At 40.9% G+C, this 13,767-nt stretch overlaps 1 protein-coding gene across 1 annotated transcript; it reads right to left on the reverse strand.

Annotated features, from left to right (window-relative positions):
• Positions 1-6,741: 6,741 nt before the first annotated feature.
• Yod1 (YOD1 deubiquitinase) lies at positions 6,742-13,551 on the reverse strand. Its single transcript, XM_048430654.3, has 2 exons — positions 13,073-13,551; positions 6,742-12,170 (listed from the first exon to the last, which is right to left on the reverse strand). Exons 1-2 carry the CDS (start codon positions 13,398-13,400, stop codon positions 11,467-11,469), a joined length of 1,032 nt encoding a protein of 343 aa, XP_048286611.1. The 5' UTR covers positions 13,401-13,551; the 3' UTR covers positions 6,742-11,466.
• Between the last annotated feature and the right edge of the window lie 216 nt (positions 13,552-13,767).

The raw sequence follows: 13,767 nt of genomic DNA on the forward strand, positions 1-13,767 counted from the left end.
TTGAAAGGAACACAACATTCTGGCTGGGCACAGAGAAGTTTCTGCACCCCGATAAGCCTCTCCACCAGACGCAATAATCCAAATCAAACCAAATCAAACCGAATTAGAAAAAGCCCAGGTTTAATGGTTACAAATGCTCCCGGTTGGCTTTCCAATCCCACCCCCACCCTCCCCCCCAGGTGATGGGAAAGATAGACCTCTGTTCTCTCGGAGATAGTTTAAATACCCTGTGAGAATGATCTTGAGCATCTCTGGGGAGGGATCATCGGTTGGCGGGCTTTCTTGGGGGCGGAGTCTGGACTGAGGCAACTCCCAGGGGAGGGGGCTTGGGGTGGAACTTCTACCTGAACATTCCAGACTTTGCGTGTCTGGATGACCGGGGCTGGGGTGAAGTTTCCGCCCAAAAAGGCACCATGTATTTCTATGGGCCTACAGAGATCCGGCTTTCCTGTTTAGACCATCCTTCCTCCACTTGAAGCTGAAAGTATTCTTCAGGCTAATATTCTGATGGCTAGTTTTAGAATCAGCTTTTCTAACTCTCGGTCATAGACAGTTTCATATTCAAAGAAGGTTCAGGGATATCAAGGTTAGAGATGTAGCCGACTCACCCGCTTGCTGATTTGTCGTCCTGGTAGTTTTCTTTCTGGGGAAATAAAACCAACTTCTCTCCCTCTAGAAAGTCCCTTTCCAGATTTAAAATAATAATAATAATGCTAGAGCAAACAGCCAGAAAGTATAGAACTTGACCTCTGTCATTTGGATCTCTGGTCCCTTCGGTTGCTTAGAGAAGGTGGCAATGGACATAGAAAACAAGTAAAGTCAGCTCCCCACCAGCCTAGCAAGCACTTCTGTGGTGGGGAAATGTTTGGTGTGTATGGGAGAGGAGGGTGAGTGAGAAATCTCCTGCTTCCAGGAAGAAATCTCCCTCCAGGTGCAGAGGCCACTCAGGGCAGAGGGGACCGACTTCTCTGCAGCTGCCTTGTTCTCCTGAATGTAGCTTATCCCTAGAAACGACCAACTTTAAAGTATTTCACTTGCCGGCAGTAAAAGGGCGGAATGAAAACGTACTGCAAGGATTGCTTAGTTCAAACCCTTGCTGTGTGCTGGGTATCACATTTAACATTTCCATGTCTTCAACTAAAAGCATTGGCATTGTTACTATCCACACTTCATAGGGAGGTTAAACTTCCTCTTTTTTATTCAGTCAGCATTGTGTGTGTGTGTGTGTGTGTGTGTGTGTGTGTGTAATCTAGATAAAACCTGACAGGTATGCCCAGAGGCATGCTTCCCAGATGATTTTAGAACCTGATTCAACAAGCAAGACCCTCACTCTGCAGTAACAGTTTTAAGAGACTAGTGAAATGAAGCTGTCTTTAATACACTAATGAAGAGACAGCAAGAAGAGCTGGCATGGCATTTTGGTAGAAGACAGTGGTTTTTAAAAGTCCCTGATTTTGAGAAGTTCTTTTTCCTATATGCAGTACCCAGGAAATTATCATCTTTGCTTTCTTCCAGCAGAGACGTCTCCCAAACCCCCAGATCTATTGGTTTGCAAGGCAAAGCCTTCTCAAATGAATATTCTGGGGCTTGAGAATGTTTCATTTTCTTTTGGTGGGCTCAGTCATGGTCACATAGCTGTCTGTCACTTTCCAGCTCTCAGAGTTTTGAGGCAAGAAGGCACCAGCTGGCAGCTAGGGGAGAGAGGGCCTAGTGCTTTGTGCTCATCTGTGACTGAACTGCTCTGAATTCAGCTGGTATTGATGAGGGGCCTCACCATTTCCTATACAGTCAAACTGACAATCAATCAACCATCACAGTTGTCAGGCACCAGTATGATTCCAGTCTGCCTATACTATGGAAAAAAAATTCCCCAGTGGGAAGCATTAGGTACACGGATAATTTGCATACTCAATTCTAACAATTTGCTTCATTTTCTGTTTCATTTTTGGCTTGCAGATGTTTCTGTTTTTTAGGATGACACATGGTTTTTCTTTTCTCTGTGATCATAGGTGGGAGGGAAGTATCCCGGAGCCATGAAGAGGAATAATGTGAAGGAAACCTGAGAACACTTGGGACAACCTGGGACCCTGTTGGCATCGTATGGATCAGAGATGACTGAGGTCTTCAGGGCTGTGACTTCTGCTTCTAATTCATCATCAAACATATGTGATGTCATAATACTGAGAAAACAGTAGGGATCTCCACATCCATTCACTGCAACTGGAGCTCCACCCATGCTGGGGTTGCCGGATTTGATTCAGATTTATATAGGTGAATGATTTAAACATTTGCTTAAAATACAAGCAAAAATTCAATGAATCTCCCAAAAGACTACAAACAGGCAATTATTCAACTTACAATAAACTTAGAATGATCAGAGGGTCCCTTACCTCCTTTTCTCTTTCATCCTAGACATTTGTCTTGGAAAATAAATGTTTCAGGCACCTGGGCACAGCACCCTGCTGTCTACCACTCAGGTATAAAATGTTACCATTGTAGCTGGACTTACATCTAAGTCTTGGCTCATCTCCCCATTCCTCAAAGTACACATATGTCCTGGTTGAAATAAACTACTATCCTAACTCTGTTTCTGTAACATGAGGTGGCCATGTTGGGCGCCATTCTGTAACAATTGTGGGGACCTGGTGGGAGGATAGAAAAACCCCCAACAAACAGGCCCCATCAACTGTCAAATCTTACCAAGACAGGGTAAGACGGTTTTGAAAAATCTCTTGCCTGTTAAAATCTGGAAATGGATACAATCCGGAAATGGATAAACAGAACTGTTAAATCTTGCCAAGCCAGGGTAAGATGGTTTTGAAAAATCTCTTGCCTGTTAAAAATAATCTGTCAGTTATTCTAGGCCTTAGTCAAAGTTGGTTGCTTCAACGCTGCAAACAGGTCTTTGGTGATTGCCCAGGTAGCCAGTTGTCTCTGTGATTTGTTGCATCTTTTGGAAGTTCTTTGATTGCACTTCCTAATTACTCAGGTAACATTATTTCCCTTTTCAGATCTTCTATGGAGTTGAAGACTAGATAAATGTAGCTACTTTCCTCTCATGACTTGGCCAAGTTATTTATTATACAAGATTTTAGCTAGTTAGAATAGGATATTTGTACTTATTGCATATAATTTTGTAGGTTTGTACTTACTGTATATAATTTCATAGTAGGCTTAGAACTCTCTTACTTAAACAAAAGGGGGAGGTGCTGCAGGAGTACCTTCCGCTGCTTCAGCCAATAGTCGCTGACGCACGAGCCCACAGTGCTGCGGGAGTGCCTTCCGCTCCGTCAGCCAATAGCCACTGAAATACCAGCCCACTGGGGTGTGGTATATTTCTCTTTAAAAGAAGAGTGGCAAACCTCAGCTCGGCCTCTTGGTTCCGGAGCTTGGTTCCGGCTCCTGCTCATGCGACTAGGCTCCTTTCCTGACGATTTATGTGCATGTAAGTTTACCCCCCAAAATAAATGCCCCTTTAAAACCTAACTGGTATGGGATTGATTTGCCATTATGTTTCCTATATTGCACACATGTTGATAGCTGAGCCATGAGATATATGGTCACTCACCTTTCCTATGTACCTGTCTCTACACCCTCCACCCCACCCATTATGTAAATTCCCTCTCAGTATACTCACATATACATTGTTTTCTATCAGTCTCATCCTGAAGAAAAATCTCCTTCAGACTTCACATTTGTATCAGTTTGGGGAAGAGTGTTGTGTAGCTGGTCAATGGCTATCATTTTATTATCTTCATCAATAACTGGGAGAAAGCCCTTTTCTCTTGAGTTACCTGGAGCGCAGACTTTATTCCTTCTTAGCCCTCTTCTTTTGGCATAGCAGTTTCTATTAGTTTCTTATGGACAAATGTTTAAAATTCTGCATGTCTGAAATAACTTTATCTCTACTTGATTCGGTGGCTGTGTACACAGCGTTAATGTCTGCTAGCTTCCAGCATTGTTTTTGAAAAGCCTCCAAAGTATTTGACCGTAAATTTTAGGCCCTTCTCTGTTTCTAGTACTTATAAATGATGATGATATGTTTTTAAGAGTCAAAGACTTTATTTGAAGCTCTAGTTCTAGCCATATCAAAGGTCTTGGACTTTCCAGTAAGAGCTAATAAAATTCCTTTGAGACAAAGATCTGATGATTCATTTGAATGCCTTCATGCCCTTTTAGTCACTCTATGACAAACATCAAGGCCAGTGTCTATTTCCTTAGACCCTGATTTCATTTATTCATATTCATTCATTCAAATATATAAAAAATATCTGTTATGTCCCAGTATTTTACTAGAAGACAGAAGTTGGTCTGCTCACATGAAGCAAACTGGATGTCTCCATTTGTCATGCATATGCACATACCCGTATGGACACAAGTGCCTGGAATAAGGGCTTAAGACAGTGAAAGATAGCACAAATCTGGGTCCTTGCCCACGTCTAAAAGCATCTATTTTCTTCTCCCCTCACTTGTACTATGGGCAGAATTTAGGGAACTACTTGGGTCCCTCTCACAGTACTGAGTCTACAGATGCTGCCATATCCCAGTTCAATGCTCCTCCTACTCTTTAAAGGATTAATTATGACATAGAGTTTAGCTTTCATCCCTAATACTATGATTTCTAAAAGGCGCTCCCAGACTCACCGATTTTAATTTGCTCTTCCCATCCCATTATTTTCTTCATGGATCCCACATTCTAATTTCCTTAGAGCACTGTGTCTTTATTTTTCCTTCCAGTGCATCTAGCATCCAGGGCAGTTTCTGAAACAATAGTGCCGTTCAAGAAAGCTCACTGAATGAATCTGCATTTTTATTTTTGGTAATTCTGAGAAATGTGACATTGTGCCCCACAAGGAGAATTTAGGAAGGATTTAACAGCTTACCTGAAATAACTTAGCTTCTCTTAGACAAAAATCATCTTAGTTTTCATCTTTATAGGAAGACAGACAGAACTGGACATAGGCACGGTAGTGCATGCCTAGCCTTGGCACTCCTTCAGGAAATATAAGGACAGACTCAATGAGGTTCTCAGGTGGGAGCCCGCAAACACACACACAAAACCACAAATGGGATGTTTTGCTATTAAATGAACCTAGAGGGAGGGCACTTATTCAAAAGGTCTTAATTCAGTCTGTCTCATACTCTGGAGGTTTAAGAACCTGATTGGTTTCTCCTGCAATAGTCATGCTGTGGGAGAAGGAATTCGTAAAGACCATAGGGAACACTGATTTCCTAGCCCCAATAGGAAGCAGTTTCACTCATAAAAGGAGCGTGGAATTCTAGTATCTGAATTTGCCTACAATTTGGATGACTATATCAATACAATAGCCACAAGGACGAATGTGAACTGTGATAGATATGTTTATGTTACTTGCTAAGCACTTTTCCTTCTGGACTTTACATCCCAAATTGTCAAATTGTACTCTTTTCTCCTCCTCTATCTGCCATTTCCAAGCTATAACCCACCCCCAGCTAAAGTTTTATGATGGTGGTCTGTTGATAACCATAAGGTAATGCTACAGGCATCCATTTCTAGAAATGTTGAACCAAGTAATCCAGATGAGCCTTCTGCTACATTCAGCAATGAAGAACCAAAAAGGCAATAAAGAATTTGGTAGATTACTAGGCCTGGGACAGGGAAAAGGTAGGTATGGTGTGATATACCCAATACTTGGGGCCAGGTTTCTTCTGGAGATGTCTACTCCAGACTGGGTAACTGCTGTGCTGAAAGGTTGAATGGCACTTGTGGCAGCTGAACAAAACAAGGGGAACAAGGACTATATACCCAGTGTAGGTTAAACTCCCGTGTGCTACACCCTCAACTGACCAGGAACTTGTCTGATCTATAGGGTTGTCACATTTAGTTACTCTGTAACCTGGCATTTGGTGCCATTGCAAGAGAGACAAAGACATCCAGATAGAACAAAATTTCAAAACAAAGTATGTTTGTGAACTTTCTGTTCTTGATTGCCTTATTTCAGGTTTGGGGATGTAAGATCTTTATCATGTCAGAAAGTATGCATCTACCACAAATGGATGTCCTACTTTGCAGCCTCTATCATAGCCAAGACACTCTTTTCCCAACTTTATCAGGATAAGGGGAAGAAAAACCCTGATTTGCGTGTGTATAATACCATTTGAAATGAGGAAGAGGTTCTTTTGTAGCAAAAGATATTTTATAGCAAATATTAAAATACTTTTCAAGATGATACAGACCGACTGACTTCTAGTATCATTCCCATAATGCAGAAAACTTCACAGTATTTAAGTCTTTAATATTAAGGCATCCATTTCTTTCTATTGTTGGTTTGTGTGCTGTGTGCATTTGTGGACTTAGATCAAGTTAGAAAACCTAAGCTCTGGCCAACCCTAACAACTCCAGGGTTTCTAGTTATTTAATTGCTGACACCTAAAAATTATAGAGACGTCATCATTTTCAAATAGGTGGAAGCCCATCCAGATCCTATTCTAGCACAAAACAGGCACGTTCAATCTTTCCATTTAAACAATCCATCAGCAAAGGGTATTGAATATAAACTTCAGGGGCTTTATAAATAAATTTAGTCAGTGAAGAGAAATTTTGAGTGACTTTCGGCATGAGAAGGAGAAACTTAACTACTCCAAGGGTGTGAGAATCAGGTACACAAATCCAAGCTGTGGTCTGGGTTGGTAATATGTAACTTGAGTGTAGTATTCTTTGCTGGCCCTTTGCCCCAACCCCAAAACACGCTCACACAACAATGTTTTTACTTAATTTATTCCTTTAAAACAAGTCACGTCAGACATTTAGATATTGAAAAATCACATGTCATAAATAAAATGAATGCATCTTAATAACAAAGGCAAAATCATGAGTTGTATAAAATGAAGTTAGACATCTTCCAGGCAGCAGCAGTGCATGAACTTTGAAAACTTGCTGGTAAACAGACAAGGGAACATTTTGAAAGCAATACTGTCCATCTTCACTAAGAACACATTTTCTTATGCCAAGAAAACAACTCTTTGTTGTTTGGCCCCTTCACAATTATGTTCTAGAGCTCTGTATCTCAGGCTTTAAGATTATTTTATTTAAGGAGCTCTGCCTCTTCTGTGTTAACACAGGCACTACAGACTATTTTTCATTCCTTATCATTTTAACATGCTATATGTACTTTTAGGCATTCTTAAAGGAAAAATTAATTTGGTATAAATATATTTCTTGTGACACCTTGAGTCCTGAATGGCACAAAATGTGAAATGGAAACCCTTGTCCTTTAAATAACTAGGGGATTACACTCAACTAAACATTCTATACCAGTTCTGGTGGCAAGCCACATCATCTCAGTAGAAATTCTCAACCTCTTGACCTATAACTTAACCAAATAATACCTTCACTATACTTAAATTCCTACATACAGGCTAATGTGTATTTTTTAAAAAAGTAAAAAGTGTGCCATGCAAAATGCTTACATACATTCATTGCCTTATACATTTCCTTTTTAGTAGTATTTTTTTCTATTAAATTAAGACATATATCCATAATTCTGTATCAACATAATACTTTGTTTTCCTAATAAAATATTAAAGCACTATAAACAAAATGTTAATTTTTGACAAAAAAATCCTTTATTACAATCAAGGACATCTTCCATTCATTGAGTTGGGTGTGTTGATGTATTACAGTGGTTATTAAGAATACATCCTGGGGCTAGGAATGCTGATCAGCGAGCATTTACTTACCCTAGCAAGTGCAAAGCCCTGGTTTGATGCCTATCACTAGGAGAAACAAACTAGCTTATTCAGATCAAGAGTTCCTTAAAAATACTGCTTGTATATCATACTCAAAAAACAATCTCCCTAAAATAAGCTTACTTTAAAATGAGCTATTTGATGAATCTAAAAAAGGTTTGATGAATTTTAAAAAACTCTGTGCTGTAAACAAATTTTGAATACTGTAAAACAAGTGATAACAATCTCATTACAGAAGTAGCATTTCTTATGTGAGGGCACAGACCATGCTCCTAACAGTGACTGAAGTTAGACTTTCTCATACGATACAGCAAATACTGATGGTAATAACTGATGAAGAGCTGATGGCTAGCAGCTCAAGGTCGGATCTTTCCTGTCCTGGGATCTCTACAAGGCTACGTAAACTCCAATTCTCTAATTTAAAGTGCTGCAAAAAAAAATATTTCAACACATGAAAAATGTAATTCTTAGTATATGTAAATTTAAGAAGGCCACCTGATTTTTAATATATAACGTGTTATATAATTTGTGTCTATGGATCATTGTTACTTAATTTCACATATATCCTATTGTATATTTTCCAAAAGGACAGAAAATTCAGCTAGGCAGCTTGAAGGGAGGAAGCTAAATAGATAAACAAGTTGGGCATGAGCAGTGAGGGGAATACATAGGTAGTAAGTAATGCAACTTTTGGATTCTCCGTTTCTGGGACTGGAACTCGACAGAATATTCAAACGACATAATGGTATTAGTTTCTAAAAACAGGGCTAGGTTGGCCAGTAGCCATTTCATTATGCCCACTTCTCATTCACGGAGGACAATTAAATCAGCCATGAATCACTAGCAAAAGATGTGGTAACACCCAATGTCTTCATATGGCTGCCACATCACAAAATTTCCAGGGACATTAATTCGGGCCAATGCCATGACTAGGGAGAGTATCTTCATAAAAACACACTGAATCTTTAATCCAAAGAAGACTGTGGGAAGGATGGGGTAGCGGAGGCAAGAGTATAATTTTTATTCTATCACTAATATTCTACCACATTAATATAAGTTGTGTCATTTTAATTAAAAAAGAAATTCTTGCAGGACAGACAACAACTGAACAAACAAGAAGGGTTTCAGTAGGACAAAGTTTCTTCTAGCTATGGTGAAACTAAATTCACAGATTCTTCAAAATTCTCAAAATGAGTTTACTCACATTAATAAATATTTCAAGAGCTTAATAAGCACAAGAAAAAATACAAAACAACAAACCCTTTATATTGAGACTAACTAGCTTGTATTTAGAATGAACATAAATTAATAATTAAATAATTTGCATATAATGCTTCACTTTGAATGTTCTACATCCAGAACACCACTCTAACACCAGTTCTCATGTCAGCAAATAATTAAAACGCCTTTTTGAAAGCCATTTGACTATCAGTGCCTATCTGGCAACTGGACAAACCAGGCAAAGAGTAAATAGGATAAGAAATTGTCCCTAAATAAATACTAAATAAGATGTATAAAAACCACTTAGAACAAAGGGTTTGATTTTTAAGACACCAGTGCTCATTCTATTTCTTTACATTTACTAAACTAATCCTCTGTAGATGACATAGACTCAAATTTAAAGTGACAGGAATTTATTTTCAAAAAATAGAACATGCCTGACACATTATAAGTTACACAATAAATACTTGTTGCATGAACAAAGGTCTGGATCCAAAATTTTAGAAACATTGAATTTGGATGCTCAAGTGGTACAGGAAGGCAAACTTTTTAAATATGAAGCAAAAAACTCAATTTGATGGATGTTACCCAGTGCTATATTTTTAATGTACAGTTTTAAATTAAATATTTTATTAAATTAAATATCATGAATGCCAAATGTTCAGTGTTCTAAGCTCATCGGTGCTATCTTTAAGGCTCAGTGAAAAAAAAAAACAAACAAAATTAAATATTTTCAATTTATATAGTAACTGTCATCGCCTGACTGGCTATGTGCACAAAGGGTATTCAAGAAAAGTCATCTGGGCAGGTGTGGTGGTCCCTGCTTGTAATCTCAGGAGGCTGAGGCAGAAGGATTACTTCAAGTTTGAGGAGCCTGGACTATATAGCAAATTCCAGGCCAACTAGAAACACATGGGGAGACACTGTCTCAAATCAAGGACGACTGTCACCTGACGACTGAAGCGTTCTCTGTGACTTGTTCAACTGTTCCTTAAAGGAGCTTTCTCTAAAGTGTTGACTTTAACATTCCTTAATTTTACATGGTTACCATTACCAAGTAAATGGCTAGGGGTTGACCTTAATTTAAAAACAATTGCTAAGATACACGGGAAAAGATGTGTCTAAAGTACACCAACGGTTGTCTGAGCTACTTAATAAATATGGGAAGGAAATAAGAAAACTTCACAACAGCGCCTCTTTACACTGTATGACAGAATGCACAACACATTGTAACTTAAAGATCCCTGATCTTTACAAGAATTAAGAGGTAGATTTTACCTGGAAGATTTATAGAGAAGCTAAGTTTTGAGTGGGTGTGCCTTGAGGATCAATCCATCAAGCAAATGGCTACATATCTGATCTAGGTAGTAGAATTCTGAGAGAGCTGTATAAGGCAAGGATTTTAAAACTTTTCATATTTTGGAAGCGAAACAAACCCAATCAGCTATTTAAAAACTGAAAGTCAAAGATCACAGGTAAAGTCCTAACTTGCAGAAATGTGGAATATCCAAAAGAACAAAGCGGAGCAAGGAACACTGCTGTCTATGAAAAAGACTGTTACGAAGTTCTCAAAGCCTGCACAGCATTAACACTTTAGAGGAAGACTGTTTGGAGGAAGGGCTTTAAGCAGAAAGCCCGGGGAAATGAAATCCCTCCAGACAAATTGATATGTAACACAGCAAAAGAAAACAAAAACAAAAAAGCCATCACTCAAATTTCAAGATACTTCTTGAATTTTAAACTAAATTAGCAATTAAAAAGGCATACCCTGCTCATTTAAAAGAAAAAATTATCTAATGTGACAAACAGCAACACATGAATTGCATTAAAACAAGAGGCCAACGGTCTTTTAAAGCTTCAGTAAGCTGCTTCAGGCACCTTTCTCCCTTATACATTCTACTTTTTTTTAATATGCCAGAACTCTCAAACAGGACCCCATTCCTGTTTTAGACAACATTCTCAAGAAACACACGCATCCCTGTAAAATTGCTTTTTATGCACTCAGAAGTTGTTAGATACACTTATAAAGTCTACCAAATTGCAATATAAAAAGTTTTGACAATTCTGAGTATCTTCATTTGATGAATCAATTCAGAATTTAGAAACTACTAACTCATTCCAAGTTATCAAAAGGAACCAATTACTGGAGACACTGTGGTGTATGTCCAGTGACCCTCTGCAAGGCTTTCACATTACCTAAAATAAGATGTTTTCTTCTGTAAGTTAAAGCCGCTGGGTGCTGGTTTAAAATAGACTCCAGGCTTCAGGTGGCCCAAGCCACCTATTCCATCACCCTAGTAGAAAGAGGGCATGCCACTAGTGTAGCCACACATCTGTAAACTTGCACACTAATTTTAATCTTAACAAGGAATTTCAGCGTCAGTCTTATTGGTTTAAGTCAAAAGGATGGTCCAAGCATGTGTTCTTCTATTCTGTAGGGTTATGAATAGCTTATTGGAAAACCCAGAGCCTTCTGGATCTGTGAGGTAGTAGGCTCCAACTCTCACCATGAACAGATCACACCTCTCCAAAGTTGGTGTGGCCTGTCTCCCTGGCATGGTCCCTTGCTTCCGCTTGTCCAGTCAACCCCTTCTGACATACCATGCATCTCAGGGTGAAGCGGTTTACATCAGTAAACTGTCTCTTTCTTCTAGCTTCATCAGCTAATTCCAGTGCTTGGACAAGAACAATATCATCATTTGAGGAGAAAATGGTCAGGGGAGGAGTGTCTGGATCAGGGAAGTTACGCTGAAGTGGATCATAGTGGATGCCATCATAGATGAGCAGAACCCTTTTGGTATAGCCCGCATCTTCCCCGAAACGATCAATTCTGACTGTCTGTGTATCTACTACACATATTTCACATTGGTAAAACTTAGACAGAATGGAGATCTCGATTGCTCCCCCCCAAGTGTCATCCCTTTTGATCCATTCACAATACTCTTCGTTTGTCTTTCCCAGGATCGCCTCGCTATACAAGTCTGGATTACTGGCTACAATGTGTGCTATGAGGCGTCTCATGTCAGGGGCACAACCTGGATTCAAGACTCCACCTTCAACGACATAGTACACACTGGTAAAGAGGCAAGAGTTGTCTGCCGGGACTGCGGTTCTGGTAAGCACAGGCAAAGGTTCCCTGCCATAACTAGGAGCACCATGTTTGGACAATGTAGGTGAAGCTTTTGGTCTGGTTTGGTCTTCTTCAACAATCAGCATGTCACCTGTGAAAAATAAAACAAATCCAGAACTGCAGAGGAATTACAGATTGGGTGTTTATTAGTCAACTTGGTAAATTATGAGCCAAGTGAGTTAAAGCATAAAGTGTGTTACCAAGGAGAACACGACTCTGTAAACAAGTTTTTTGTTTGTTTGTTTGTTTTTTGTCCACTGTGTCTTCGGAAAGGAAAACAGAGCAAAATGCTTCAAGCTGCATCTCAACTTAGTGACAAAAACCCTTATGTATAAAGAGAAGCTGAAAAACAAAATCTCCTATATTCTGCATTTAAAAAACACGCATTTTTCAGATGTTCACCACAGACTCGGTAGGTCACTAGGGTGTTCTCCTGGCACTTAGCATGACTATACCAACTGATGTTTAGAGAGCCCTTGTCACAGACTGGAAAAGCTCTTGATCAGCACTGATGTTCAAGTTTTAATACTGGGAACAAAACTCTACAGTTAATACAGCCCAAGAAAGTTGGACGCGAAACAAACTATAAAAACAAATTAACAAAAGGGAAAAATAAGACAAAATCGGTATCTCAACCGCTGGCCTGCTGATTAGGACCAGGGCGGGGAAAAGTCCAAAACACAACACAACAAAACAAAACAAAAAACATCGTACCAGTGGAAAAGGGTCCTGCTGTCCTTTGGAAAATCAGAGAAAACAAAATGAATGAGATGTTCCCGAGGCTGACCTGGAAGCAGGCTTGGGGAACCGGGAACTTCAAGGCTCTGGACTTTTCTCCCAACCACACGGAAAGGACTTGACACTTGCCCCTGCCTTGCCGGAGCTCCGGACCATGAAGCCCCTAGCTGGCCCCACCGGCACCTTGCCTTACTTACTGGCTTCACTCCCCTCAACGTCCTCCAGGACTTCCCCGGCCCCAGCCGGTGCCCGTACCTGACTGGATGGGCAGGTCCCCAAGAGTGATGTCCCGGTCGCTGAGATCCAGGCACTCGGGCGGGTAGCCGGCGAGGATTCGCTGACTACCCGGAGCGATGCCGGTGATAGCGGCGATTTGGCCCTGAAGTTCCCGTAAGCGGGTCCGGCTGGACAGCCCCTGCAAAACGTGGGTGCCACCTTTGGCCTTGCAGCGGAGCCGCCACATCGTGTCGGTCGGCCGGCCAACAGCGGGGCCGGCTTTGGTCCCAGCCGCAGCCTGGGAGACGCCGCCGGAACAACCAGCGGGGGGGACCCCAAAATGGCCGCCTTTCGTGCCGCCAAACATCGCGAGAAGTAACCGCGGTGGCGCTTCTCGCGATACCTCGGTAAGGGACCGGCCTCGGCTCTTCCCAAAGCACGGGCTCTTAAAGTGGCAAGGGCGGCTGGAGCTGGAGGCCGGCCAGCTTTCTCAGGCGCTGCGGTGTGGTGCCCTTGGCGTCCGCCAGCCTTTATGCTCTGGGGAGGAGGGCGGGGAAGGAGTTCCCGAGTCTAGCAGAGCAGAGTGTCACCTTGGAGGGAGGTCGGAAATGATGAAAGCAGCCCTTCAAACACCAGGAAAAGCCGACTCATGGTTGAGAAGGTAAACACACGCCAAGGAAGGTCACAGGACCTGCCAAGCAGTCATGGACTGCTGATGAGGCTCGTGGCCTCAG

The sequence above is a fragment of the Myodes glareolus genome, chromosome 5 (assembly GCF_982192425.1).
Source record: "Myodes glareolus chromosome 5, mMyoGla1.1, whole genome shotgun sequence".
In the NCBI taxonomy this organism is placed as follows: Eukaryota; Metazoa; Chordata; class Mammalia; order Rodentia; family Cricetidae; genus Myodes; species Myodes glareolus.